We start from the raw sequence: 26,156 nt of genomic DNA, 5'->3' as shown, positions 1-26,156 counted from the left end.
GCTGCATGTCTTCCTGCTGCCATGACACAGCCTGAGACCTCCCCCGCCCCCGCAGAGAATAGTAATACAGTAGATAAGAAGTCTCATGTAGCACTGTCTAAAAGAAATATAATGCCAAACACATATATAACTTATACTTTATAGTAACCACAATAAAACAGTGAAAAGAAACAGATAAAGTTTTAATGTTAATCCATTATATCCAATGTATTATCACTTCAGTGTGTAATCAATATAAAAATCAATGAGTTGGGCTCAGTGGCCCATGCCTGTAATCCCAGCTGAGATTGGGAAGCTGAGGCAGGAGGAATACAAGTTCAAAGCTGGCTTCAGCAAAATCAAGGTGCTAAGCAACTCAGTGTGACTCTGTCTCTAAATAAAATACAAAATAGGGCTGGGGATGTGGCTCAGTGGTTGAGTGCCCCTGAGTTCAATCCCTGGTACTAAAAATAAATAAATAAATAAAATTATTAATGAGATTTTTTTTTTCATTTGGAACCTTAGGAATTCATTGCCTATATTAATCTTAATTTGCACTAGCTACATTTTAAATGCCCAGTTGACAAGACTTGGAGCTCCTGTATTGGATAAAGAAGATCTAGATGAAAAAGGTGGTATTAAGGCTGGGCAAAACACTTTTTTTTTTGTATTTATTTATTTTTTTTTGAAGTCTATATTTTTTATTAGTTGTTCAAAACATTACAAAGCTTTTGACATATCATATTTCATACATTTGATTCAAGTGGGTTATGAACTCCCATTTTTACCCTGTATACAGATTGCAGAATCACATCGGTTACACATCCACGTTTTTACATACTGCCATACTAGTGTCTGTTGTATTCTGCTGCCTTTCTATCCTCTACGATATCTTCCCTCCCCACCCCTCCCCTCCCATCTTCTGGCAAAACACTTTTGTACAAAGTAAAAACTGGGGGTGCAGCTCAGTTATAGAGCTCCTGCTTTGTATGCAAGATGCCCTAGGTTCAATCCCAGCAACCCCTCTAAAAAATATAATAGGGATATATAGATTATAAATGTCACTATTGTTATGATTCATGTATATTTTCTGTTCTTTGTAGTTCCCCCTAATATTTAGAGAAGCCTTTGCAATTCCATGGTTTCTTAGCAGTACTAAGAAGAATCAAGAAAATATATGTCCTGGGCTAGTTTTGTGGTAGAATACTTGCCTGGCATGTGCCAGACTTTGGGTTTGATCTCCAGCACTCCCACCCCCACGATACTTCTTCCATGCTGGGAAGGCATATTTTCCCCCAAGGGAGAACAGTTCATCCTCCTCCCTCACTTACTCTTCCCCCACCCTCAGAGGGGAAATCCCAAGGGGGAATCCCAAGGGGAGGTGAAGTTCCCAGAACACAGCCCCTCCCGATTTGGACAGCCCCTTCCTGAAACTAACTCTGGAATTTCTGGATTTTGGTTTAGAAGGAAATCACTTCCCACCCACCCCCCCGCCCCCACAATTCCTTTTTGTAATTTTCATACCTTATGGTGCCAGAAACAAAATTTATTTCACAATAATTATTATAGCCAAGGCCACCATATATCCTGATTTTCTAGGATGGAGATTTTGAATATTTTCTCTCAGTAAACAAACAGGCACCCTGTTGCTTTTGAGTTTGAAATATTGGAGAGTCATTATGGTGATCAACCAATGGGTCCCACCAGCTCCTGGAACTTAGAACTTAGTTCCCTGTAAAAGCCAGTAGACTCTGCCACTTTCCTCTGGGATCTGAAACAGTTCCCAGAGAGGCTATCTCTTTTTTTGTGGGAGCAGATAGGTGCCTGGGTGGTAGACTTGTTTCTAATTCAATATGATTCCTAAGGTGTGCTTTTCAGAGGAAGAAGTGATTTAAAGTTATGTACGGGCAACAAAGCTTTCTAAGAATATTTTTGGCAGTCTGGTAAAGAAGATACTGGCCCTGGAAGAGTGTGTTAGCCCTTGGGACACAGCCAGATGTTGGTGTACATAAATTTGAGGAGACAATGGCCTTCACTGTTACTATTCAAAGTGCTACTCACATTCTTTTATCGTCAACAAAAATTATTTCACTTTCAAGGTCTAGGCCAGTCGGAGGTGGAGTTGGGGGAGGGCTGTGACAGAAGGGTCTGACTTGTACAGTGGAGGCAGGAAATTGTCCTAGTGTCCCATTAGGCGGGTTCCCTGCTTTCTTCAGGGCGAAGGGCAGAGAGTGGCAGTAGGAGGCTGTAGGCAAAGCTAGGGTGTGCGTCACCTATGTTTTCCGGGCTGTCAGTCTCCCAGTGTACCCAGCTTTTCAGGTAGGGACGACCCCTCCCACGCAGAGCGGTTCCGGCGGGTGGGAAGGAGGGGCTGGGCTCCGAGCGCCCGCCCCTCCATCTATCACATGGCCGGAGAGTCACAAAAACAACAGCTTTGGCCAAGACCGTGACTTCAGGAAAGGGAACCCAGGGCCCTCGCAGACAGCCCCCTCCCCATGGAGGACAGTTTTCTTGAATCCTTTGGGAGGCTGAGCCTCCAGCAGCAGCAGCAGCAGCCGCCTCGGCCGCCGCCCCCGCGGGGGACACCTCCGCGCCGCCACAGCTTTAGGAAACACCTCTACCTCCTGCGAGGCCTCCCGGGCTCGGGGAAAACCACACTGGCCAGGTAATGACAGCGGCCTGGGCGCTGGCGCGCGGGCCCGGGGCCACTGAGCGCTACGGTCGGGCGCGCCCCTGCCCGGAGCCCCTAGCAACGAGCGGCCCCGGCCCTGGTCAGAGCCCGGGTCGCTGCTGCCGACCCTGGGGACCACTGCCGCCTCTGGCGCCCGGGTCTCTGAGAGGAGGGCGCTCGTCTTGTTTGTGTTTTCCGCTGCGCTTCCCGGGGAGTATGGATTTCGGCACTGCGCCTTGCGCCAGTCCCAGATGGCACTGGCCCCTTCCCCACCTCCGTGCCCGGTCTAGTGCCAGCCCGGCCGAGGCCGCCTTCGGCGCCCCAGCCTCCCCAACCCTGGGTCGGGGAGGCCGGCAGGGACTCTTCGGGAAAAACCGGTGGCTACTGCAGAGAAAACAGCCGGGCCGCCAGTTAGCGCGCAGGCAGCAGTCACAGTGCGTCAACAGGCGTTTTAACCCTAGCGCATAAACGAGAGGGTTGCGGGGGCTGGTGATCGGGGCAGCAGTGGCCGTGGCCCGGGGCTTGTGGCCCGATTTGAAAATCTGGTGGATTCGGGCAGACTGTGTTGGCTTTGGCAGCTGTGAAGGAGCACAGGTGCACGGGGGAGGGGGGTTGACGGCACCACCACAGAGCCTTCACCATGGGCGCCCAAATTCGATTACTTGGGAATTGCGTAAGCTGCCCTCTTGGTACCAGGTCAGCGAGAATTACGCGGGCTTATTGCCTGCTGCCACCTTGCTAGGCCTACGCTCCAGCCTGGACTCCCATCACTCTGCCTTGCATTTGCTCTTCAGCAACATTGAACTGTTTATCTCCCGTAAACCAAGCTGTTTCTCTCCTTGCCTTGGCTGATGCTGGCCTGCTTGCCTGGCTTGCCCTCCGCCTCCCTTTGCCCAACTGATTTCTATTAGCCTTTTAAAAATTCAGCTGCCTTACCCATCAGTAGGTGCTCGTCTTCAGGTCTCTTTGGCATCCTGTTTACAGCTCTGTGACTGCGCTTAGTTTTTCACATGGTTTTGTTTATCCTTCTGTAAGTTTCTTGAATGTGGGGGCCATATCTTCTACCTCCATGCACATTGTCTAGCTCATAATAGGTATTCAACCACAGAAGTGGCCTCTTCCTCTCAACCATCTTGTTGGAGAGATAAGGAACTATTGAAGAATCAAGGTGGCCTACAGAGACATGATTTTGATGGTCTCTGGTAGTGATCTCAGGAGCAGGTCTGAATCCTTTGGACTTGAGGGAACTGACAGCTGCAGTGAGGTGCTGTGCGTTTTAATTAGGATTTTGGCTGACTTGTGTAGTAGAAGTCTTTAGTTAAAGAATATTGCTACATCATAGATTAAAGGGATTGGTGATTTGTGGAGGGCCACTGGTACCTTTTTCAAAGACAGAGACATTTTCCAGAAGGTCCTCTGTGGCTCCTGCATAGGCAGAGGATAGCAGTAGAGTGGGAAACCTCCTTGGAACCCAGCAGAATTTTGTTGTTTTGTGATTCAGCCAGGGTGTCAAATCTTTAATTTCACTTTCATTTTGCTGGTCTGTAGTCTATCACACACTTAGTGTAAAAGGAGGAAGTAAACATTTTTGGCCAGATTTCTTAACTATTGGGAAGGGAAGTAATATAATCAGAGGAAGATGCATAGAACTGAACATGAGAGTTTTGGACCTCACATTCCTCATCTGTAAAGTGAATGGGCTGGCCTGAGCAGTCTCTAAGATCCCTTCTGGCTCTGAATATCAGGACTTTAATTCCTGATTTGACAAAGCAAAAGACGTCAGGTAAGAGACCAGCTTGTTAAAAAGCATCTCTCTAGGGACAACTGGAGTGAGCACTGGCCTGGGACTCTGAAGAGTGTGCTTTAGATCCATTTTGTCACTAACTAGCTGGACAATCACTTAGCTTCTCTGGTTCTTATGTTCCTTATATGTGACTACTAAGAGGTGATTAGTTTAGAGGATTTATTGAAGATCTTTCTGACTCTTAATTTCCACTTGTTTGCTAATAATGGCTAGGTAAAGAGCCTCTAGCCTTGGGAGTCAATATGACATCATATTCAAATGCTGCCATTCACTAGCTTTGCTGTTCACTTAGTCCCTCTGAACCTCAGATTCCTCTCCTATTCAATGGGAATATCTGCTCTTTCTGCCTCAGAGACTGTTGTGAAAATGAAATTTATGTGGAAGGACTTTTAAAACTTTAAAGTGACATAAATTTTAAGAGATATTAGCTACTGTTCAAATTGTTGACCAGCTAAGCAAAATCTTCACTATGACTGGGGAGAAACCTGGCTCTGAAGTGAAGATTGCAGCTGGATATTGACTCTGACCTGTTCCATTGTGCTGAGCCTTGGCATTTCTGGGTCCAGAAGGGCCTTGGCACACTTTGGGCTAGGTCATGTATATATATGGGTAGTAAGCAAGGAGATAGGCCACCACTGCACAAGGAGGGAGGCCCACAGTGGGATCAGATGATGAGGAAGTCACAGATGTGGCCCAAAAGGAGCTGCTTTCCTACTTTTGGGAGGGCAGGGGAGAGAAGAATGGCAAATTGTTTTAAAATACACATGTATAGAAAATAGTTAAACTGTAAGATTATCTTATGTATTTGTTGGATTCTGGGAAATTTACATTTTCTCTATATTATGTATTTTCCAAATTTTCTATAATAAACATGTATTTCTTAAAATAAAAAAAATTTTAAGAATTGGAGGGAATAAATTTTTATAAATGTGGGTTCATCTTTTTGTTTAACCTTTATTTATCATTTGATTTAAGAACTAATAAAAATCTTTTTGAAATTAGATTATGTCTTGTCTTCCAAATCAATGTTAGATTTCTGTATTTTTACTTGTATGTTTTTTATAATTTAAAATGGCTGGGATATGGAAAACATCTATTTAAATTCTTTGAAGTTTTTTTTTTAAAGTTGGGTTTATATGTTTTAAAAGTTTTTAAATACATCAGAGTATTAAAAATTAGTGTGCCCCCTAAAAATCTGTTTTATCACCTCTATTTTATATAAACATTGTTTTAAAAATAGGTTTTTACCACTGACCTGTAAGTTCTACTTCCAGGAATTCATCCTAAGGAAATAATTGGAGAAATGTGTGAAGATAGAGGAATGTTCATCAGAGTGTATTTTTTTTGTGTGTGTGTGCAATAGAAACAATGTGAGACAACTTAAATATGCAAATATAGAGGATTGGCTTATAAGTCATACAGTCATTACTGGAAACTGATGTGTATTTGACCTATAAATATATTCTTCCCTCCTTTAAGTTAAAAAGTCTTTTATAAAGACAAACACACACACACACACACACACACACACACATCCCATTTCTGTTCAAAGAAAAAGGTCTGTATATATTTATTGAAAAATATCTGCTGATCTTTGTTTACTTTAGTTAGTGGGATTATGTTCTTTACCTTCCAATGAAGTTTCTGATTTTTCTACAAAATATATATTACATAGTAAATTTTTAAAGGTGAAAATTAAGGAACTATTAAGTAAAATGTTTTGTTTAATGACTTGGCTAGATAGGGTTGTATGACAAAGCTTTCATTACATAACCAAATAAATATATCATTCTCCATATAAAAAGGCTTTCCTAGGTTAATTTTCAGTTGGACATAAACTAAGAAACTCTTTTGTCCATATGGAGTTGGATTTTTAATGACACTATATTTTATCTTTATTAATCTTATTAACATGTGAATTGACACAGGGCACTTGATTGTTCACCTCAGTTTCTTTTTTATTAAAATGCGATTCATATTCTATTCATACATTTATTGTGAGAATTTTAGATACTATTGTAAACACAAACCCTATAATTATCTATGTGGAATAAGTATTGTGGAATTCATGTGCCTTATAAATACCAACTGTTGTTAATTATTAGTCACTAATCAATAATAACAAAGTTCACTGACTACTATAAGACTATAGCACTTGTTTTATGAGGCATATAATAAATACGATTAAAAGAAGTCACCTACACAAGACAAATTATTATTAAATGATTTATTTAATAATAAATCATTATTAACAATAATTAGTTCCCGACTGTGGGTAACTATGGTCCAGTGGGGAAATGAATGGCAACATGATCAGGAGATGCATTTATGGAATCCATGGATTTGTTGGATTCTGGAAAATTCACATTTTCTCTATTTCGTATATTCTCCTAGCCTTGACTAAAGGGAGGAATATATTGGCTAGGTAGCCCAGAGCTGGACAAAGGAATAGAAAGAAATAAGGTTTCCAATCCCAAGACCCTTTTACTCTCAACAGATGATCCAAAACTATCTGTTTCCACAGCTGATGTGTCAAACTTACTTTGGATCTGCACCTGTCCTTTACTTCTGCCTTAGTGAAAGCTTCTGTGGATAAGCCTCTGTGCTTCCCACTCTGTGTGTGTGTGTGTGTGTGTGTGGTGTCAAATATCCCCATTTTGGTCATTTTTATCTTTTTAAAGTCACTGGTATTAATGACATTTATGTTGTTGTGCAGCCATCACTGCTACCTATTTCAGATTCTTTTTTATCATCCCAAACAAAAGCTCTGTGTCCATTAAACACTGTCACTCCCTATTCCCTCTCCCTCCTGGCAACCTCTAATCTACTAGCTGTTTCTATGCATTTGCCTTTTCTAAGTGCTTCATGTAAGTGGATCATAAAGTATTGTCCTTTTGTGTGTGGCTTATTTCACTTACCTTAATGTTCTCAAGTTTCATCATGTTGTGGCATGTGTCAGAACTTCATTATTTTATGTTTGAATAAAATATTCCATTAAATGGGTATACCTCTAAATTGTCCTTTTGAAATGGCTATAGTAGAGGATAGCCTTTTTTTTATATATAACCTTTTTTGAAAATTTAAAAGTCATCATTCTTTTATGTCAGTTTCCTGGATTTTTTAATCTTTCCATATAAACTAAAGTCAAATCTGGGAACTGTCCTTTGCAATGTTCTAGTTCCTTTTGGCACTATCACAAATGATTCATAATATGAATTTAGTTAGGCTTAAAGGATGCTTGCTGACAGCTGTCCTTTATCCTCAGTCATGTCTCTGGATTAACACAGAATTTCTCATCAAAAGAAATACCTTTTAGTGTTTCTTGATAAGCCAGAGATAGAAGGAAAGATATACTTTGTAACCAAATACCCAGTGGAATGCAAGAGGCAATAAGAACAGGGGACTAGTTAGCTAAAACTCCAAAGCATACTCTGTTCCCCCATGTTCCTAGCCAGCAGGCCTGGACCATAGTGTTTTCTATGCATGAGACAAGGGCTCCCATTTAATAAAAGTAAAAGTAGAAAGTTTGGATTAATCCTAGTCTGTGTATTTCAAAATAGAGTATCAGGTGACATCTTAGATCTTTAGTCACAAGATCTACTTGGAAAGTGACTACTAGCTGTTCATATTTGTTATGATTTTCCTAAGAGGGGTTCCAAGTCTCTTCTTCCCACTAATAAGATCCTTACAATACCCCTCTCTAGAGGTTAGGATGAATAAGGACTGTAAATACTATATGTATTTTACAAAGAGCAAGAATATACAGTGCAAGGCTGGGGATATGGCTCAAGTGGTAGAGCGCTTGCCTAGCATGCATAAGGCACTGGGTTCAATCCTCAGCACCACATAAAAATAAAGATGTTGTGTCCACCTAAATCTAAAAAATAAATATAAAAAAAGTATACAGTGTAGTATGTGTTTGTAATCACCGAAAAGGCTGTGTCAGGAACAGTTGCCTAACACAGGAAATTCACCATCACCACATTCCTGGAGCTGTTGGGTCAATGGAAGAAGACCCTGCTGAATTGGGACCATATAGTCCTGTAGGTGTGGATTATGATTTGAGAGGAGGTAGACATGGATGAAGAAATAAAAGAGAAAAAATATTTTTATGGGAAAAGATCAGGAGAAGTATAAGAAGCTCTCTTAGAGTTCATCTAACTGAAGCCCAAGACATGAAGCTCTGAGAAGCCAAACATCTTGATCAAGGTCATAGGGATGAACTCTCCTTATTTCTAATCCAGAGCTTTGTCTTTGGCATCAAGGAAGAGGCTAGTGGGAATGACCTGGTAAGGTAATGAGGTTGATTTTGATCTGGGTAATGAAAAAAGCACTTAAAGTCCCTATGAAGGGTGCTAAGTTAACCTGGATTTCAACTGTCAGGGTAAGGAAGGTACATTTTATTGCTGTTCATCAATATCAATAATATGTGTTTCTTCTAATTTAAAAAAAATATTACTTGGAAGTTAATTTTCTTTGTTAACATGTTATTGGGGTCTTGGGAGGAGATGAGATTAGGATTTTTTAATAAGTACTTGTATTCATCCTGCGATGTGTTGGGGAGAGATGTCAACTCCCAACTCCCAAGTGTCTAAATCTGCTCACATGACAGGGTATGTATTACTCAACTTAGTTCCTTCCTAGCATTTCAATGAAATTTTCTCTATATAATGGCACCTTCCTAGGGCCATTTTGATGCTAGATGAACTAATGAAGAAATTATCTAAAAAGGTACTAGGCTCTGTGGGATTGAGGAAATAATATGATAAAGGAAAAACTAGTCTAATTTCTAATTGTTCCTTCATAAGGCTCTCTATCGGATCATGTATATGGCTTGGGGAGAAGGCTATCTGTTTTTATCAAGGTAAGAATCTGGGAAAGGGGAAGGGAGAAATGGAGAAAGAATAACTAACACAAGATTACCGCGGGCTGACTATATGCCTGGTACTTTATAGACACTGGTTTACTGGATCTTCACAATATCCCTATGGTATATAGTAGTTGTTTTATAGATGAGTACATTAGCATCAGGGCACCACATTTGATTCTGAAACTGAGAGTTTCATAATTTGAAGAAGTGATCTGACCTCACCAAAGATATAACTTTCCAGTTATTTGGGAGTCCCCTTTAACTACAATTGTACAGCTAGGATCTTTCAGTATTTTCTACACATTTTAAGAATATGACGAAAGAAACGCTCAGAAAGGGGCTTTCTCAGCCATTGAGAGTAGCGCTTCTTCAGCATTCTTTGTCCTGTACCTTGACTCTCTTTTATTATTTTTTATTTTACTAAACTGTAAGTTTCAGGAGATATAAGTTCCTTGAGATCAGATACTTTATTTTGAACAACTCCTAAAAGAAGGCCTGGCACATAGTAGGCATCCACTAAATATTTGATGAATGGATTTGCTAATAAAAGGCAATCCTAGAAGTTTCCTAAGAGGTGGAAATTTGGCTTGGTCAGGATGGCGCTTAAGAACAAAAGCAAAAAGATTAGTGAGATAAAGAGAAATATAAAAGGATGAATGGGATGCGGAGAATAGCAAAGGGAGTAAAAAAAATTAAAAAGTCATTCATCTCAAAACTTCACTTCGGGGCACAGAAAACTCTTCCTAAACACATGAAAATGTTTGACGTGCCAGCTTCTTCACCTGTTAAAAAGGTCAAAGATGTAACTGCTACCCCTGTAAGCAGCAGTTTTGAGAGCCCAGCTGGGCACAGTGTAATCCTGGTGGCTTGGGAGGCTGAGGCAGGAGGATGGAAAGTTCAAAGCCAGCCTCCACAAAAGCAAGGCACTAAGTAACTCAGTGAGACCCTGCCTCTAAATAAAACACAAAATAGGGCTGAGGATGTGGCTCAGTGGACAAGTGTCCCTGAGTTCAACCTCTGGCACCCCTCCCCCGCTACCCCCTCTCCTCCCCCACCAAAAAAAAAAAAAAAAGAGCCCAGAGTTGACTTCTTCTGGACCGCTACTTTCTGTTATGTGTAACTGATCTATGTATGGTATATTGGGAAAAGACAGCTTTAAAAAAAGTACTGAGGTAGGTGTGCCCAATTCCTTCCTCAACTCTGAGCATGCCTGGATTAATCAGCAGAACACAAACAGAGGAAACTTGTACCATTGCTAGATTGTAGAGAAGGGTTCTGTTCACATGCAAGATACCAAGAGGATTTCTGCTAGATAGAATGAAGTGGAACCACATTGACAAATGGCAGTGAAGCCTACCTGGGAGTTTGGTTTTGGATCTCATAAATATGCCCAGCTTTCAGGGGTAAAGGCAAGAGTAAGCAGTAAGACAGACTGGGATCTCATCACTGCAGTCCCCTCAGTCTGTCTCTTGGTGACACTCATAGGGCTGGCAATGACTGAGGTGTCTCTAAGGATAGGGCTCAGCCCCAGGTGTGGTGGTTGGCACAACTGCAAAGTTCAGGCCATACCAGGCCTCATGGGAAATTTTCCACATGGTCTATAGCCATGGCTCTCTTCCTCTTCTCAGGCTACTTCCCAGAGCAAGTGCTGGGATCCAAGAAGAATCTTCACTTCCTGTCTCCATTAGGGGGATCTGAGGTTTGATAAAATTCTCATTATACACAGATGAGAATTCTCATATAGTTTAGGGCCCTGTAAAAATAATTTGCCTAATTAGGGCAGGAGAGCATTATATTTAGAGCCATTCATACATTTGCCAAATATTTATTACCTCCTATGTGCCTGCCATTCTTTTAGATGCTTAGAACAGCAGACAAAAGGCAAAGATCTCTGCCTTCATAGAATCTATATTCTATCAGATAATTTTTTTTCTAAAGGAAAGAAGGCAATTTTAGACAATATCTGCTCTGCTTTGTTGTCTCAGAAAACAAAGGACTCATAGGCTATTCCTCTTGAGGAATATGTCCCCAGGAATGATCCACATGTGCACATTCATTGAATCTCATGATAGGGAAAAGTGCAAACAACTTAAATGTCACTGGAGAAAGGTTTAAATAAATGTGGTTTGTTTTTATAGCACTCAAGCACAATGGTTTAGTCTAGGGCTAAGGGACCAGAAGCCTGGGTTTTAAACCCAGCTGTACCACTCAGTGGTCTGTAACATGGGGATTAATAGCAGTACTTACCTTCCAGTTCTATTTGAGCATTACATAAGAAATTTTAAAGCTATAAGAATAGTTCTTGGCATATTTGATAAGCACTTAATGTTAGTTGTTTATTATTTTTCAGATAATGCAATACTATGTAGCAGTTAAAAGGAATGGACTAAGTTTGTATAGCAACATGAATAGATCTTAAATATGTAATGCTCCTTCATTTTTTCATTCAATAAATATTTATTGAGTGTCTACTATGTTCCAGGCAGTTTTCTAGGTACTTGGGATCACCAGTGACCAAAACAAAGATCCTGCCCATGTGGACCTTATATACCAGAGGTAGGGAAATGGATATAAAATATAAGGAAATTATATGTTACGTTAGGAGGTGATAAGTATTGTGGAAAGGGGGGGATGAAGAATAGTAATGCTATTGGAAGATGCCCAAGTTAAGGTGAAGAGTTGGTTGAAATTTAAGCCAACAAAGAATGAGAAAATGTTAATGATTATCAGCTCCAGATGGTGATTGTAGAGGTGTTTATTATTTCCTTTGCTTTTCTATAATTTAAAATTTTTGTCTATCTTGAAAAATTCCTATGGTTAAAAAAGATGAAAGAAAAATGATAAGGAGTCTGAAATATGAAGGGGGGTTTACTAAGAAGCAGAATATTTAGAAAGAACGTAATGAGGTATATGTTTTTTAAAAAGATTCTAAAATAAATGTTGGAACTTTAAAGTCCAACAGAGATAATGATGAGCAGAATCAATGCAGAAAATCAAACAGTAACATAGAAAACAAAACATAAGAATAAATAACCAGAATAAGTATGGCTAAAGTAATAATTACAGATATAATAGAACATTTCTGAGTTGAAGACTCAGAAGTGACAAATAAATTCAGGATCTAAAGGAATATCCTAGTAAGACTGTTGCAGAGGTTGTTGATTAAGTATCCTATCTTACCTAGCAACCCTATTTTAGTGTGCCCCACTATAAGATTACAGTTTTCAAAGCTACCTTGCCTCTTCCTGCCATGTGGAACATGTATGTGAAGGCTGGGAGGACCCTTTAAGAATCGTAGCTGCTGGCTAAGACAAGATGGTAGACTCTGGCTCCATGTTGCTCATGTGTGAGTACATGCACTTTCTCAGATCTGCAAGAGCTCCCTGAGGCTGTAACTAATACCCATGTGCCCTGACTCCATGTAGACCGAAGTCAAATTCCAGCAGCTACACATCCAAGCTATGTAAACTTACACAAGTTATTTAAGCTCTTAAATCAATAGTTTATCTATAAATTGGAGAATATATTACTTCATAAAATTGTTACAAAAGTTGAGGAGAGATACTATATACCAAACCTTGTTTAGTGTTGAAAAGAAAATTTATTGGAACAACCAAGCCATCCATGAGTTGAATTAAAGGCAAGAATCATAATGTCTTTTTATTTGATTTTGTTTAGGCATGGCTCTCAACAAAATAAGACAGGAAAGTAAATTAGAAGTATAAATTTTATAAAGGAAAGATTCTCAATTGTTGAATATAGTTGAGAAAAGAAAATACTGAAAAGAAGATGATCAAGATGTGCTCCACACATTAATCTTAGTCAAGTGAAAGAAAAAGTACAATAATAGACCTAAATATACGTAATAATTTAGTATATAATAAAAAGTATTTCAGAAAGATGGGGAATGTGGGATTTATTAAGTCAATAGTTTTGGGATAACCAGGTCACCATGTGTAAAAAAAATTCATCCTTGGGGCTGGGGTTGTGGCTCAGTGGTAGAGCACTTGCCTAGCATGTGCGAAGCCCTGGGTTCGATCCTCAGCACCACATAAAAATAAATAAATAAATAAAATAAGGGTATTGTGTCAACTACAACTAAAAAAATATTTAAAAAATACATCCTTAATGAATGCTACATACCAACATAATATTGTAGATGGATTGACAAGGAAAATGTAATAGTATGTATATATTTTTACATAATTTGGGGATGAGAAAGACTGTTCAAAATTTACCATCAAAGGCAAAATTTGAAAGTAAAAGATGAATATATGTGACTAGACAACATTTTAAAAATAATCAACTATATGTTAGAGATTATTATAACCAAAATTAAAAACTGCTACACTCAATAGGAAATTGTTATTCAATAAGAAAGGTAAACCTCCCAATAAAGATGAAATTGTAGATCACAAAAGCACATTTCCAAATGATTAACACATAACAAAAAAATAATTAGTATTGCTAATTAAGACATCTCAGTGCCTAACCTCAGAGTACTGAAGAAAATTATGGGACATCCATATAAATAAGTATAAGTTGCTATATCATTAAAATGTTGCATGGAGTAGGAAATAATGAGTTGAAATGAAGATATATTGAGATATGTATCTAAATTCTTGAAAGAAGACCAAAATGTTGGGCTGGAGTTATAGTTCAGTGGTAGAGCACTTGCCTAGCATGTGTGACGCACTGGATTTGATTCTCAGCACTATGTATAAACAAATAAATAAAGGTCCATCAACAACTAAAATAATTTTAAAAATGTTAAAACAATTATTAGTTTTAGATGGAGGAATATAGGAACATTCCTTTTTTTTATTTTTGCACTTTTCTGTTTCAATTTTTTCTGCTGTTATATTTATTTGCTAATTAGAAAATTAATGTATTTTTAAATCTTTATAGATAAAGATATAAGTCAGCTTGAAGGGTAACTGCTGGTCAAATTTAGGATAATTTGAGCATCATAAAGAATAATGATGGTAAGGATTATAAAAGAGAAGAAAGAAAGCGTTTTTTTTTGTTTTTTTTTTAAACAAGACAATGCTACCTAGTAAAATAGAAGGAAGGGCAACATGAGAAAATAAAAACTCTGCAATTCCCAGTATAGTAATTGATTCAGGCACCCAAGCATCAGAACAATAGATGTACAAACCATTGAGGGAAAGTGGCTGAAGAACAGAACGTTCCATAATCTCACAGGTTCATACCCACACAGTACTTACTATGACAAGAGAAGTGACACACTTCTATAATAGAGAGGTTGGGCTGATACCACCTTTTAGCCAACTGCTCAAACTTAGCATGATGGGACAAGCTGCCATGTGTAATCAGAAGTACATTAAAGTCACCTTTGAACTTTCCTTCCCAAAATGTATAACCTGGTAATAATCATGTGGAAATAACTAGATAAGCCCAGAATGTGGGGGGCATTCTCAGGACAACTAATCTGGACTCTTCAAAAAGGAAAACCTAAATGGACCCCAGGACAGTTCTGGATTAGAAGACCTTACTGAGACATAATAACCAAATACTTGAAACTTACGAAAGATTTTTGGGACCACCAGGGAAATTTGAAAAATTTTAAATTTAACATTGTGAATTAAAGTTAGTTTTTAGATGTGATAATGATATTGTGGTTATGTAAGAGAATATTTTTAGGAGATACTTGATAAGGAATGTAGGAATAAAGTATCATGATATCTGCAGCTTATTTTCATATGGTTCATCAAAAATACATATTTGAGAAACATAAAATAAAAGGCAAAGTGTTAATTTCTGGTGATTGTAGACAAAGGTTAAACAGTGTTCATTGTATTGTTTTTTAACTCATTTGTATAGGTTTCAACATCTCCCATGTAAAAAGTTGTGGGGAACAATAATTCAGGTGGAAATTAAATAGGAGAGAAAAACGGTAGAATAAATGAGACTTAAGAGACACAGTGACCAGATACGATGTGTGGCTCTCCTTTGCCTCCTGATTCAAACAAAGCAACTCTAGGAAAATGTTAAGAGACAACCAGGGAAATAGGAGCACTGATGGGATATTTGATGAAATTAAATATGAAATAGATGACAATAAGACTGACCAGATGATGATAATTACTGAAGCTGTGTCATAACTACTTGGGGATTGATTATCTTATCCTGTCTACCTTTACGTGTTTGAAAACTTCCATAGTAATATCATATAGTACTGTTGGCCTTTCTCAGTGAGTGAGTGAGTGACTGAATAGATATTTGAATATCTCTGTGGTTCTCTATTGTAAAGCAAGGAATTATAGAAGGATGACAAATTATGAAATGTAGATTAGTACCTGAGTTTCTCTCATAGTAGTGATTTTAAGTGAATTGGGGGCGGGGAAGTGGGTGATGAAGGTTACGTGGAAGTAATTGTCTTTCTATTTTTTCCCTTTTCTTTTATTTTCATTCTCTCAATTTCCCTAATGCATGAGGCTCCTGACCACCAGAAAGCTAGCGCTGGGGCATTATCCTCATCACTTCTGAAGCTGATGGAATGGTATTTATTGCTTCCACTTAAGTTTGAGAATCTCACGGTTGTCTATTTAATCAGTTTTGTATTTAGCTAGTGAAGTTTTTATTTCCTGCATTTTCAAGATGCTACTATGGCCGCTGGTGCTAATTTAACATTTAGGCAAAGACAAAACATGATTTTGAAGGGAGGAATGGTCATTTAGGAACATCATACAGAAAAAAAAAAAACAAAAAACCCATATGAGCCATAATGGTGAAAAACATTCAAGATTTTTTGCCTGCCTGTTTGGAGGACTGTAGATGCAACCTAGGAAACGATGAGAAGGTCATCTTGCCCCATAATGGTCCTGAACAATTTAACTTACTGTAAGGTAGAATTCTGCAATAAAAAAGGGCAACAGTTTTATATTTTGTTTTCTAGAAAGGAATAAGAATTAAAATAAAACAAAACATGAATTGGACACCTATATGCCTTAAAGGAAATGTTAGAGAGTATTATCTTCCAGTTAACAGTGTGAACTATAAAGAGGGAAACAAGAGTAGATAAGGATATACATATGAAAGGAAAATTTAAATTCCAAAGATGTTTTACAAACCAAACCAAACCTATGGGTGGTAGACTTAATAGGAAAACAAATGAAACCAGACTTAGAAGGGATATTACATCTGGGACCAAAAAGGAAAATCAACCAGTTTCCATAGTTGCTTAGTACACAAGGGAGATATACACTATTATTTCACCTCTGAACATAGCTTTCATTACTTAGACTGAATAATATTGATGAAAATAATTTTAAAAATTTATAGTGTTTGCAAATATGAACATACCTTAAAAAATATTCATATCTGAAAATGCATCTACTATTACCCTTAAATTTTTTCTAAGATATTTTTAACAATATTTGTTTGTATTGGAGGTTAAGGTTTGGACTTACGATTTAGACTTTTCGGTTTGAATATCTTTAAAGTCAATAATAGACAATTATTATGGAGACTATGAATATTTGTTTAATTCAGTCCTTTTTCTACTTCTCCCTTCTCTCTTGCCACTTTTTACATCTGTGGTCAACTAAAAGTTGCCACATTTTCTTTGCTCCCCCTTCCCTCCAGAAGTGGAAAATATTTTTCTGCCCTTTTAATGCAAGCTAGCAAAGTAACTGGCTTGGACCAACGCAGTGTTGTGGAAGCCTAGTAGAATGCACTCCTGCCCTCTTGCAATGGGCCTGTCTGTAAAGAAGCCTTGGTCAGCCTCCTTGAGGATGAGAAGCCAGGTGGAACAAGAGCTAGCCAACAGCCAAGAGCACCAGAGGCCTGTGGGAGGCCTGCTTGGACCCCTCTGAGCTCCTTCTGCCCCTGCATTGCAGTGACTCATTGTAGTTGTATGAGTGACCAGGCAAGATTAGCAGAACTGCCACGTTTAGCCCAGCCCCAGTGCTGATCCCAAAATAAGTTCATTCCCTATTCTACACAACAGACTTCCAGCATCTGAGGATAAGTACTAGGAATCACTGTTTATCATTTGTTTTCACCTTAAATAGCCCAGATTCTTTGTCGATCTTTGCTCCTCTGACATGGTTTCCATGGTTAGTGGACCTTATATTTACTTGGTCACTGTTCTCTGGACTTTGCAGAGCTTATCAAATTTCTCTTTGAATTTGTGGTACTCAGAATTGAAACCAGTGTTTCAGATGTGATTTGCCACTTTTAGTCTCATTTCCCTATAATTCCTTACTCCTCACAGGCCCTGAAGCATTCGCTTCCTTCTTATCTTACCCCCCATGCTCTCAGCCCTTTCTGCAAGATGTGAAATTGTTTTCCAGCTCCTAAGGTCCAAGTGAAATGTTGCCTCCTTTGCAAGACTCTTGTCAGAACTTGTTGCTCCTGCTCCCTAGTGCCTGGTTGGTATATTTTTCCATGGTGTGTCACACTAGCTGTGGGAGGTTTAGCTCCTTGGCTAGTAGGCTGTGCATTCTTGATAGCAGTAAGTTTATTTCTGTGCCTTAACACTTTACACAGCATTTGGCACATGTTAAGAGCTCAATAAATGTCTAACAGGTTGACTAATTAATAGTCTTTGGATATTAAAATACATTCTCTTAGAGCCTACATTTTCCCCACAAAGGTATCTGTCAAGAGAAACTGTGAGATTGCTATTGAAATCAAGTTATCATGTCTGTTGAGTTTTCCTGAGTATCACCATAGCCCATTGAGAAGGAAAATATACTTGGTTTGGAATTACCTTTTCAACTCTCTATGCTTCCTTCTGTAATACTTTCTGAAGAATTTTTGCCAGAGATGTTTGTTTGCTATTTCTGGAAAGTGTATTTTACTCTTTCTTTAATATTGAAGCATTTGCTTTATTTTTGTCTTTGTCTTTCATCTATTGCAATACCCAAAAGATTACTGCATGTATGTACTCCAGTGTATTTTTGTTACTATAGCATGTAAACAGTCTGGGTTGGGTAAATGTGGCCTTGTTGTTATTATTACTAACAAAATAACAGTACTTTACATTTGTAAAGTGCCTTATCCTTTATAAAAATGTTTTTCCCATTACAACCCATTTGTCTTACCAAAAGCTCATTTTAGTAGGTAGGGATTGTAATCTGTGTTTTACAGTTAAGAAAACAAGCTTAGAGAGATGAGATCACATGACTGGATAGTGGAAGAGTCAAGAATTGAATCTAGCTCTGGGAGAGCAACTCAGGTGCCATGAATAACCTGCAGTTCCATATTCTTTCTGGATTGAGATATTTTTTTCTTAAAAAAAAAAGAAAAAGAACTGAATAGCTCTGCTTTCTTTTTGCATCTTCTGCTCTTGTCTTTCTCCAACCTTCCCCCCATCCCTAACTTATAGATATATCTTCTTATTCTGAGCATGGCTGTTGTGACCATATATTTTCTATTTGCCATTAAGTCTGTTTGGAATGGAGAGACATTTTGGCAAGTGCTATAGGGACAGAGGAAGGGCACACACACTTGTTTGCCAGTGTCAGGTGCTGCACTAGGTGTTTCCCCTGTTATTAGCTCATTAGCATCAACTTTTACAGACAAGGAAAGGAGGCTCAGTGAGCTTCCCAGTTACTTCCTGGTGTAATACCCACCTTCCACCAAAAAGTTGTCCAAGGATTTCAAATGGAAACATCTTCTCTTTGGAGTTTGTGCAGTACATATCACCCCCTTTTTGTTTTATTATGTTGTATTAAAAGAGGTGCTACATTATGGCTTTCCCTTTTTGTCTGTGCTACTTTCATATTTAGACCCAGAGTGGTAGAGATGAGGAAGGCATGGGGAATACTGGGTTCACCTCTTTTCCTCTCTTGTGCTTTTCTCCATTTGGTTTAGGTCATTGCTAAAATGTAAATATGTCACTTAATAGGATAGTGCACACACATCACCTTTAGCCACAACTCATATCTCAGCAAGAACTAGTTTCTTAGATGGGTCCTCAGGGCGGGGCAGGAAGCAGAGAACAGAGAACAGAACTCCAGGGAAATGGGAGAGGTAAGAGTTTAGGGAATGGCTGAATATGGGGCATGGTGCCCATGGGCAGGTCTCAGGAGGATGCTGGTGCCTTGGAAAGGAATGGTCATGGGGGATGGTGTCCAACAGGAAAGACAGCCAACACACCCTCAACTTAGCCTCCGAGTTTCACCTCGAGTCAGTCCTGGTTGCCTCAGCAGGCAGTGGTGGTGACCAGCAGCCTCTTAGCTTCAAGGGTTGGCAACACTCAAAAAATGCCTCTCAGCCCTTTCTTGACTCCAATTAGGGGAGATGCCTTCCAGAGATGATAAGCATTTCCCTTTTTTAAATTGAAGTTCAACAACTCAAAGCCTGGTGGTCTCAGTATTATAAAATGCTAAACATTAGAGATGGAAGGAAATCATTTCTACCATGAATATGCATATAATAAAAAAAAATCCCTCTTTCATTTCTCCACTTTCTAGACAATTGCAACATGACTTTCCCAGGGCGCTGATTTTCAGCACGGATGATTTTTTCTTCAGGGAAGATGGTGCCTATGAGTTCAATCCTGACTTCCTGGAGGAAGCTCATGAATGGAACCAGAAAAGAGGTGATGAATTCCTTTCCAAACTCCTGGGAATCCCTGTTGTGTGCATAGACTGTAGCTGCTTTAGAATGAATATGTTTTATGGAAGGAGCTTAATCAAAAGTTCTGCTGTCCCCCCCGCCCCAATCAGAATGCCAGAGTATAATAACATCTTTAGATTCCGTAAGAAAATTACTGATAATGGGTTCTGAAATAGGTGGCAATAAATTGTGTAATGAGGACGTCTTATAACAAAAAATGACGAGATATGGATTTCACTCACCCTTTTCTGATTGTTGCTTGTTGTTCACTGTTATGTAACATTGTGTTGCAGCAAGAAAAGCAATGAGGAGAGGCATATCCCCCATTATTATTGATAATACCAACCTCCACGCCTGGGAAATGAAGCCCTATGCAGTCATGGTAGGAAGAAATGTTCTGAATTTTCAGTTGTGGACATTTTGTGAGAAAGTTGAAACATTGTTCTTTCCTTTTTTTTCTGATCTTCCATGATATCACATTTACTAACAGTAGTTCTTTCAGGGAACAGGTAAAGTTTTAGTTTTTCTCTGTTCAATGGCTGAAATTTGCTGAGATGTTTCTCTCATCTCGGGGTACAATTTTTACATAGTCCTTTGTAAATAATCATTTCTTTGAATTATTGATAGTTTTTCAGTCTTGGATATTTTCCACACAGAGAGGCACTCACTGAAACTTACAGGGAAATACAAGACTAGATGATGCACTAGCAGGGTTACAGGTCCTCCCTTGGCGAGCTGGGATTTCAGCACTGTGTACTGTTGTTGCTGCCTGAAGTTCCAGGGCAATAGGATTGTTTTGTTTAAAAACAGATTTGGCATCAAATGATAACCCTATGAAGGAAGGTAGTAGAGTACAAATATAAACATATAACTCAGGTCTCCATTCTGATATTTTTTCAGACATACATTGTCTCTTATGCTAATAATTTTTCACTCCCTAGTAGATAGAAGAAGATCCACAAACCTACAGGGTGGGGGCAGGAAGCAGACAGCTAAGTATTATTCTACTTATGTCACACAAAATTCCCACTTTTAATTGTGAGATGAATGTCTCCCACACTGGGCTCCAAAATCTATTTTTAGGCTTTTTTTTTTTACATTTGGAGCAAAATGGCATACCTACAGGTGTGATTTTTCTCTAATGATACTTTAATCAGTTCTACTTTGGCCCAGACTGTGGGACTTGCATAAATGTATTAAAGAATGAACATCAACTTGGTGGTTACTTCAGTTTATGATTGAAAGGCTGGAAATGAACAGGGCTTTGAGGAGACCTATGAATTCAGGCACAACTCAAAACCTGGAGTTGGGCATTAACTGAGAGTGACTTCTGGGAAGTAACTTTATTTTTCATTTTCACTCACCCACAGCTATTTAGCCCCAGAAATTGTTTTCAAGGTATGACAGTTGAATCCTTCCCTAATTAGAAGTGCCCAAAGAATGAAGAAGAAATCTTTAAATTTATACATTAATTACAAATAATATTTGGACATATTTATGGAGTATAGAGTGATGTTTCAGTACATGTATACAATGTGTAATGATCACCTCCAGATGTTAAGGTCACCCATCATCTCAAATATTTGTAATTCATGATGAGAACATTCAAAATCCTCCCTTGTAGCTATTTTTACATATTAATGCCCTTCTGTGTAATAGTACATAAGAACTTATTCATCCTACCTACTTATGAGGAAATTGTTTTACTGAGCTTTGTTCATTCTGTATTTCACAACAGAGCAAACAAAAGTGACAACAGAAAGTTCAGTTTGAGATAAAGCAGTATTTGATTTATGAGTACAAAGAATATTTGGATAGTTTTATGGGAACTGTAGTAGTTTTCTAAACTCAAGGGAATGGGACACGGTGCTTGGGGTCAAACTATATTATATAGCAGGTAGAGCTATTTTTGGAGGGAAAATTATGTAAAACATGTGGAAATTACTTTATTTCATGAACTATGTTTCTGTGACAGTGATTTTCTAAATCAAGCCATGAGGAAAAGGACAAGGTATTTGGCGGAAATAAGTCTACATTGCTCACACCTGTGTTTGGGACATTTTAAATTAGTTCACATCTACTTTTAAAGGTGTTAAATTCCTCCATATTAGATAAAATTGACCAAAATTTATCGCTGAGAAGCATAATATAATCTGAGAGTGGCTAAGTATGGTAATAAACCAATTGTATTCAGATAAATTAAGGCATTGGATTACTGGTAAAACAAAAGGAATTTAGAAAAGATTTGTAGTAAAATGTTAAATGGCAGCATAAACATTCCCAAACATACATACTATGTCTTCAATGTTTTATGTACTTTTGAAAAATCAGGCACTTGAAAATAACTATGAAGTTATATTCCGAGAACCTGACACTCGCTGGAAATTCAACGTTCAAGAGTTAGCAAGGTACTTCTTTGTTTTTCTAGTTCCTCATTATGTATCCTGCTATTTTCAGGTATTTCAGACCGAACAAAAGAATCTTTTCAGGCTGGAAATGGACTGGTAGTTTTCAGGCCAGAAATGGTAATTCTTGGAAATTGATAACTTTGGAAATATTATATGTGAAGATGTTAGTTTTGGGTCAGTTTTCTAATAATGCTAAATGCAACATATTGGCTTGGACTTGGTCCTTTAAAAGGACTTATTTAACATTCTGCTAAATTGCTTCTTCATTAATGAACATTTAAAAGCACTTTCCTTTGCATGGGATTGCACATGTTGATGGTGTTTTCTGCATTTAGACTAAATAAAAATCTTTAGATGTTGAACATTGTGTAGTTCATTTATGGTTTAGATGCTGCTTCTAACTTATACAGCAATAAATGTCCAAATAGTACTAACTTGACTTTGAATGCATGAGTTCTGATATTTACTCTTTGTGTCATTTGATGTCAATATAATAAAGTTAACCAGTGAGATTGGAATTGACTTTTTTAGGATTAAGGCCAGTTCATCTTTTGGTTATAAGCTGATAGTGTTTCCAACATGGCTGTGATTCACCTCCATCAGGAGTGCCTGAGGTGTTAAACTGTAGTTCATAGACTCCATTCTGTAGTCGAAATCTCTGGTAATAATTACACTTCTAATTATATGCCCAACTGATTCTTGTGCCTACTAGTTTTGTTTTTTGTTTTTTTTTTTTTTTTTGTGTGTGTGTGTGTGTGGTGCTGGGTATTGAACCCAGAGCCTTGTATATGCAAGGCAGGCACTCTATCAACAGCTATATCTCCAGCCCCGTGCCTACTAGATTTTAAGATTGTTTTAGTAAGCATTGTTTAACTGTACTGGGGACTAGTTGACCTGAAACAATGATATTAACTGGCGAATATATTATTGAAAAAATCTCATGGTGTTCTTCATATTTTGAAGCACATGATTGAGATTACCAAAAACAAAACAATTATGAAGCCAGCCTCAGGATATTTTGGGGGTGTATAGGGCAGCAGAAAAACAGGAGCAGAGCCTGAGAGATAACTGAATAGCAAAATTTTATGTTTTGCCAGAGATATCCCCAGGACGGAGAGTGTAGTATCTATGCAATGCAGGACTTGTAAAGCACAAGTAATTCATTTTGATATTCTGCCTTAACTACATATTTGCATTTTTTTCATGTAGAAGAAACATTCATGGAGTACCAAGAGAAAAAATACACCGAATGAAAGAACGGTATGAACATGATGTTACCTTTTACAGTGTACTTCATGCAGAAAAACCAAGCAGAATGAACAGAAACCAGGACAGGAATAATGCATCGCCTTCCAATGGTTCAAGATACTGGCATACCTATGCAGAGTTTCCAAACCGGAGGGCTCATGGCAGCTTCACAAATGAGAGCTCCTTTAGCAGAAGGGGTGGTTGTCACCATGGATATTAGAGGCCTATCTTACAGCCATTCCAAATTTTCCTAAATAAGTTTTTACTTCAATTTTTTTGGTATTTATTCTTTGTTTAGTTTTAGCCAAAACTCCAATTCCAGTGTAAATAGTTGAACCCAAAAATTCCTGAGCAGAGGTCATTATATTCATTATCTTCAACAAGCGTTTGTTAAGTGCACCTGTACACATGGTCTGATGCTGGGAATTTTTCAGATTTGATTAAAATCTTGCTCTAAGGGAAAGAATTAATTTGAACCTGAAGTCTAAGAACATACCCAAGAACGTGATCAATTAGTTGCATAGGTTCATAAATAAAACAAAGTGTTTATATTATATATAAGCTTCAGTACCACTTTGTCTGAAGTAATCCATTTATTTTTTCAGGAAATTCATCTCAACCGGGAAAGTTGGAAGGGTTAGGGAGAAGGGAGAGGCAGAAAAGGTTTTAGTGCTATTCCTACTTTGATAAACTATGTATTTTAAAAAGTGAGATGTGTGACTCCAATGATACTGATTTTCCCTTGAAACAAACAGAAAGCACACATATATGTAAGGAAATATTGTCTTTCAAAGTGATCACTTTGGGAAGTATTCCTTTATTCTAATGATGAATCACTGTTAAAAATGTCAAATCTTTAATAGCTATACAAGTTGAGGAAAATCAGTCTTATTTAAAGTCACACCTTGTGTTTAACTACTTTTTTCAATAGGATTAAACAACTTTTGGCTGTTGTCTATTAGTGTAAATAAAATCTGACTTCATAAAACAGCAATTTTTAAGAGATCTAATTTCTAAAATTATGCTTATAGATGTGTGTAATTAGTTGGCAGCCCAAATGTTTAGCTGTGCAAAGAAATAAAGCAGCCCAAGATATAGATCATGCAAGGATATGTAAAAGCCATGCTCGGGGCTGGGGATGTGGCTCAAGTGGTAGCGCGCTCGCCTGGCGTGCGTGCGGCCCGGGTTCGATCCTCAGCACCACATGCAAACAAAGATGTCGTGTCCGCCTAAAACTAAAATAAATAAATTAAAAAAAAAAAAAAAAAAAGCCATGCTCACTGGAGGATGAGCAGTCTTCATGTTTTCCGTGGTGTTATTTATCTGTGAATCCAAATTAAATTCCAACAGGTTGGAATCAGATTAATTTGGTGTGAGACCATGACAGACAAGATCGTGTAGGATGTATGCTGTTTATTGTTGGCCAACAGCTTTTTTTATTTCTGGTGTTCTGTGAAATATAATTTTAAGTGTCTTATATAATGGTGCTTTTATGGTTATTAAAATGGCATATTGTATTGCGTTTATATGAAATTTGTCACTGAGTTTTTTTGGCTCAACAATAAAAAAATTTACCTAAATCTCAAGAAATTCATTCGTACAATAACTATATCATATGCTTATTTACTAATCTTCTCTAATATTAGGCATAAATGTAAAGACAAAAGCAATCATATTTTCTTGCTTACCTAAACCTGTGCACATTAGATGATTTTCCTTTAATATACCCATTATCTACTACCGTTAATCTACTCAACATCTTGTCAACTACCAGCAATGTGTCTGTAATTTTTCTCTGTAATGCGTCTGTAATATTTTTTTTAAAAAATACACATTTATTTATTTATTTTAGGTGTAGATAGACACAATACTTTTATTTTTTTATGTGGTGCTGAGGATGGAACCCGGGTCCCACCCGTGCTAGGCGAGCGCTCTGCCACTGAGCCACAACCTCAGCCCCTGTAATGTATTTTTTAAATATTTGTTTTAGTTACAGTTGGACATGATACTTTATTTATTTATTTTTATGTGTTGCTGAGGATTGAACCCAGTCTCACACATGCTAGGCCAGCACTCACCGCTGAGCCACAACTCCAGCCCCTCCATTAACATTTTAAAGATTGGTTATCTTTGAATAACAAGCTTGACTGACAAACAAAATAGTAAATTTGAATGAATCTAACCTGCTATTATAGTTTTGTTAAATTCTGTGTTTCAACATAGCATACAATCCTGTAATAGTAACAACTCAATTGATAATACTAATTTCCAGGTCTAGGTCATTCTGGGTGTCTTGGTATGGTTATTGTAGAACCTGCTCAATGTGGATAACTTGGCTCACCCAGATTAGGGAGAAGTGTCAGAGAACTCAAACTAGAATTACTATCCTTTGATACCACAGGAGCAGTAGAAAGGGCCAGATTCAAGTCCCTGATTTGGCTCTCTCATTAGGGTTTCTGGTTCACCTGGATTGAGGGAGTGGCCATCATGGAGAAGTGGCTCTGGGTTATAGATCCAGAGTTATTATTAGGTTCTAAAAGAGTTCCTGGCCAATCTCTTTTCTTAGAAGACTCCTGAAATACTTGG

At 38.1% G+C, this 26,156-nt stretch overlaps 1 protein-coding gene across 2 annotated transcripts; it reads left to right on the top strand.

The window, feature by feature from the left end:
• Positions 1-1,530: 1,530 nt before the first annotated feature.
• Positions 1,531-25,150, top strand: N4bp2l1 (NEDD4 binding protein 2 like 1). Of its 2 annotated transcripts, XM_046454061.2 has the most exons (5): positions 1,545-2,644; positions 19,770-19,897; positions 20,208-20,296; positions 22,246-22,322; positions 23,532-25,150. In XM_046454061.2, exons 1-5 carry the CDS (start codon positions 2,475-2,477, stop codon positions 23,788-23,790), a joined length of 723 nt encoding a protein of 240 aa, XP_046310017.1. In that variant the 5' UTR covers positions 1,545-2,474; the 3' UTR covers positions 23,791-25,150. The 2 variants fall into 2 exon arrangements, with proteins under 2 accessions (XP_046310018.1, XP_046310017.1); XM_046454062.2 differs by lacking the exons at positions 22,246-22,322; positions 23,532-25,150 and adding an exon at positions 22,372-22,439 and having other exon boundaries at positions 1,531-2,644.
• Positions 25,151-26,156: the final 1,006 nt, after the last annotated feature.

The sequence above is a fragment of the Marmota monax genome, unplaced genomic scaffold, assembly GCF_021218885.2.
Source record: "Marmota monax isolate L192 unplaced genomic scaffold, Marmota_monax_Labrador192_F-V1.1 WCK01_AAM20220418_F8-fsc00011, whole genome shotgun sequence".
Taxonomy (NCBI): Eukaryota; Metazoa; Chordata; class Mammalia; order Rodentia; family Sciuridae; genus Marmota; species Marmota monax.
The sequence above is the reverse complement of the archived record's forward strand: the minus strand, read 5'-3'. Positions and strand labels throughout refer to the sequence as shown.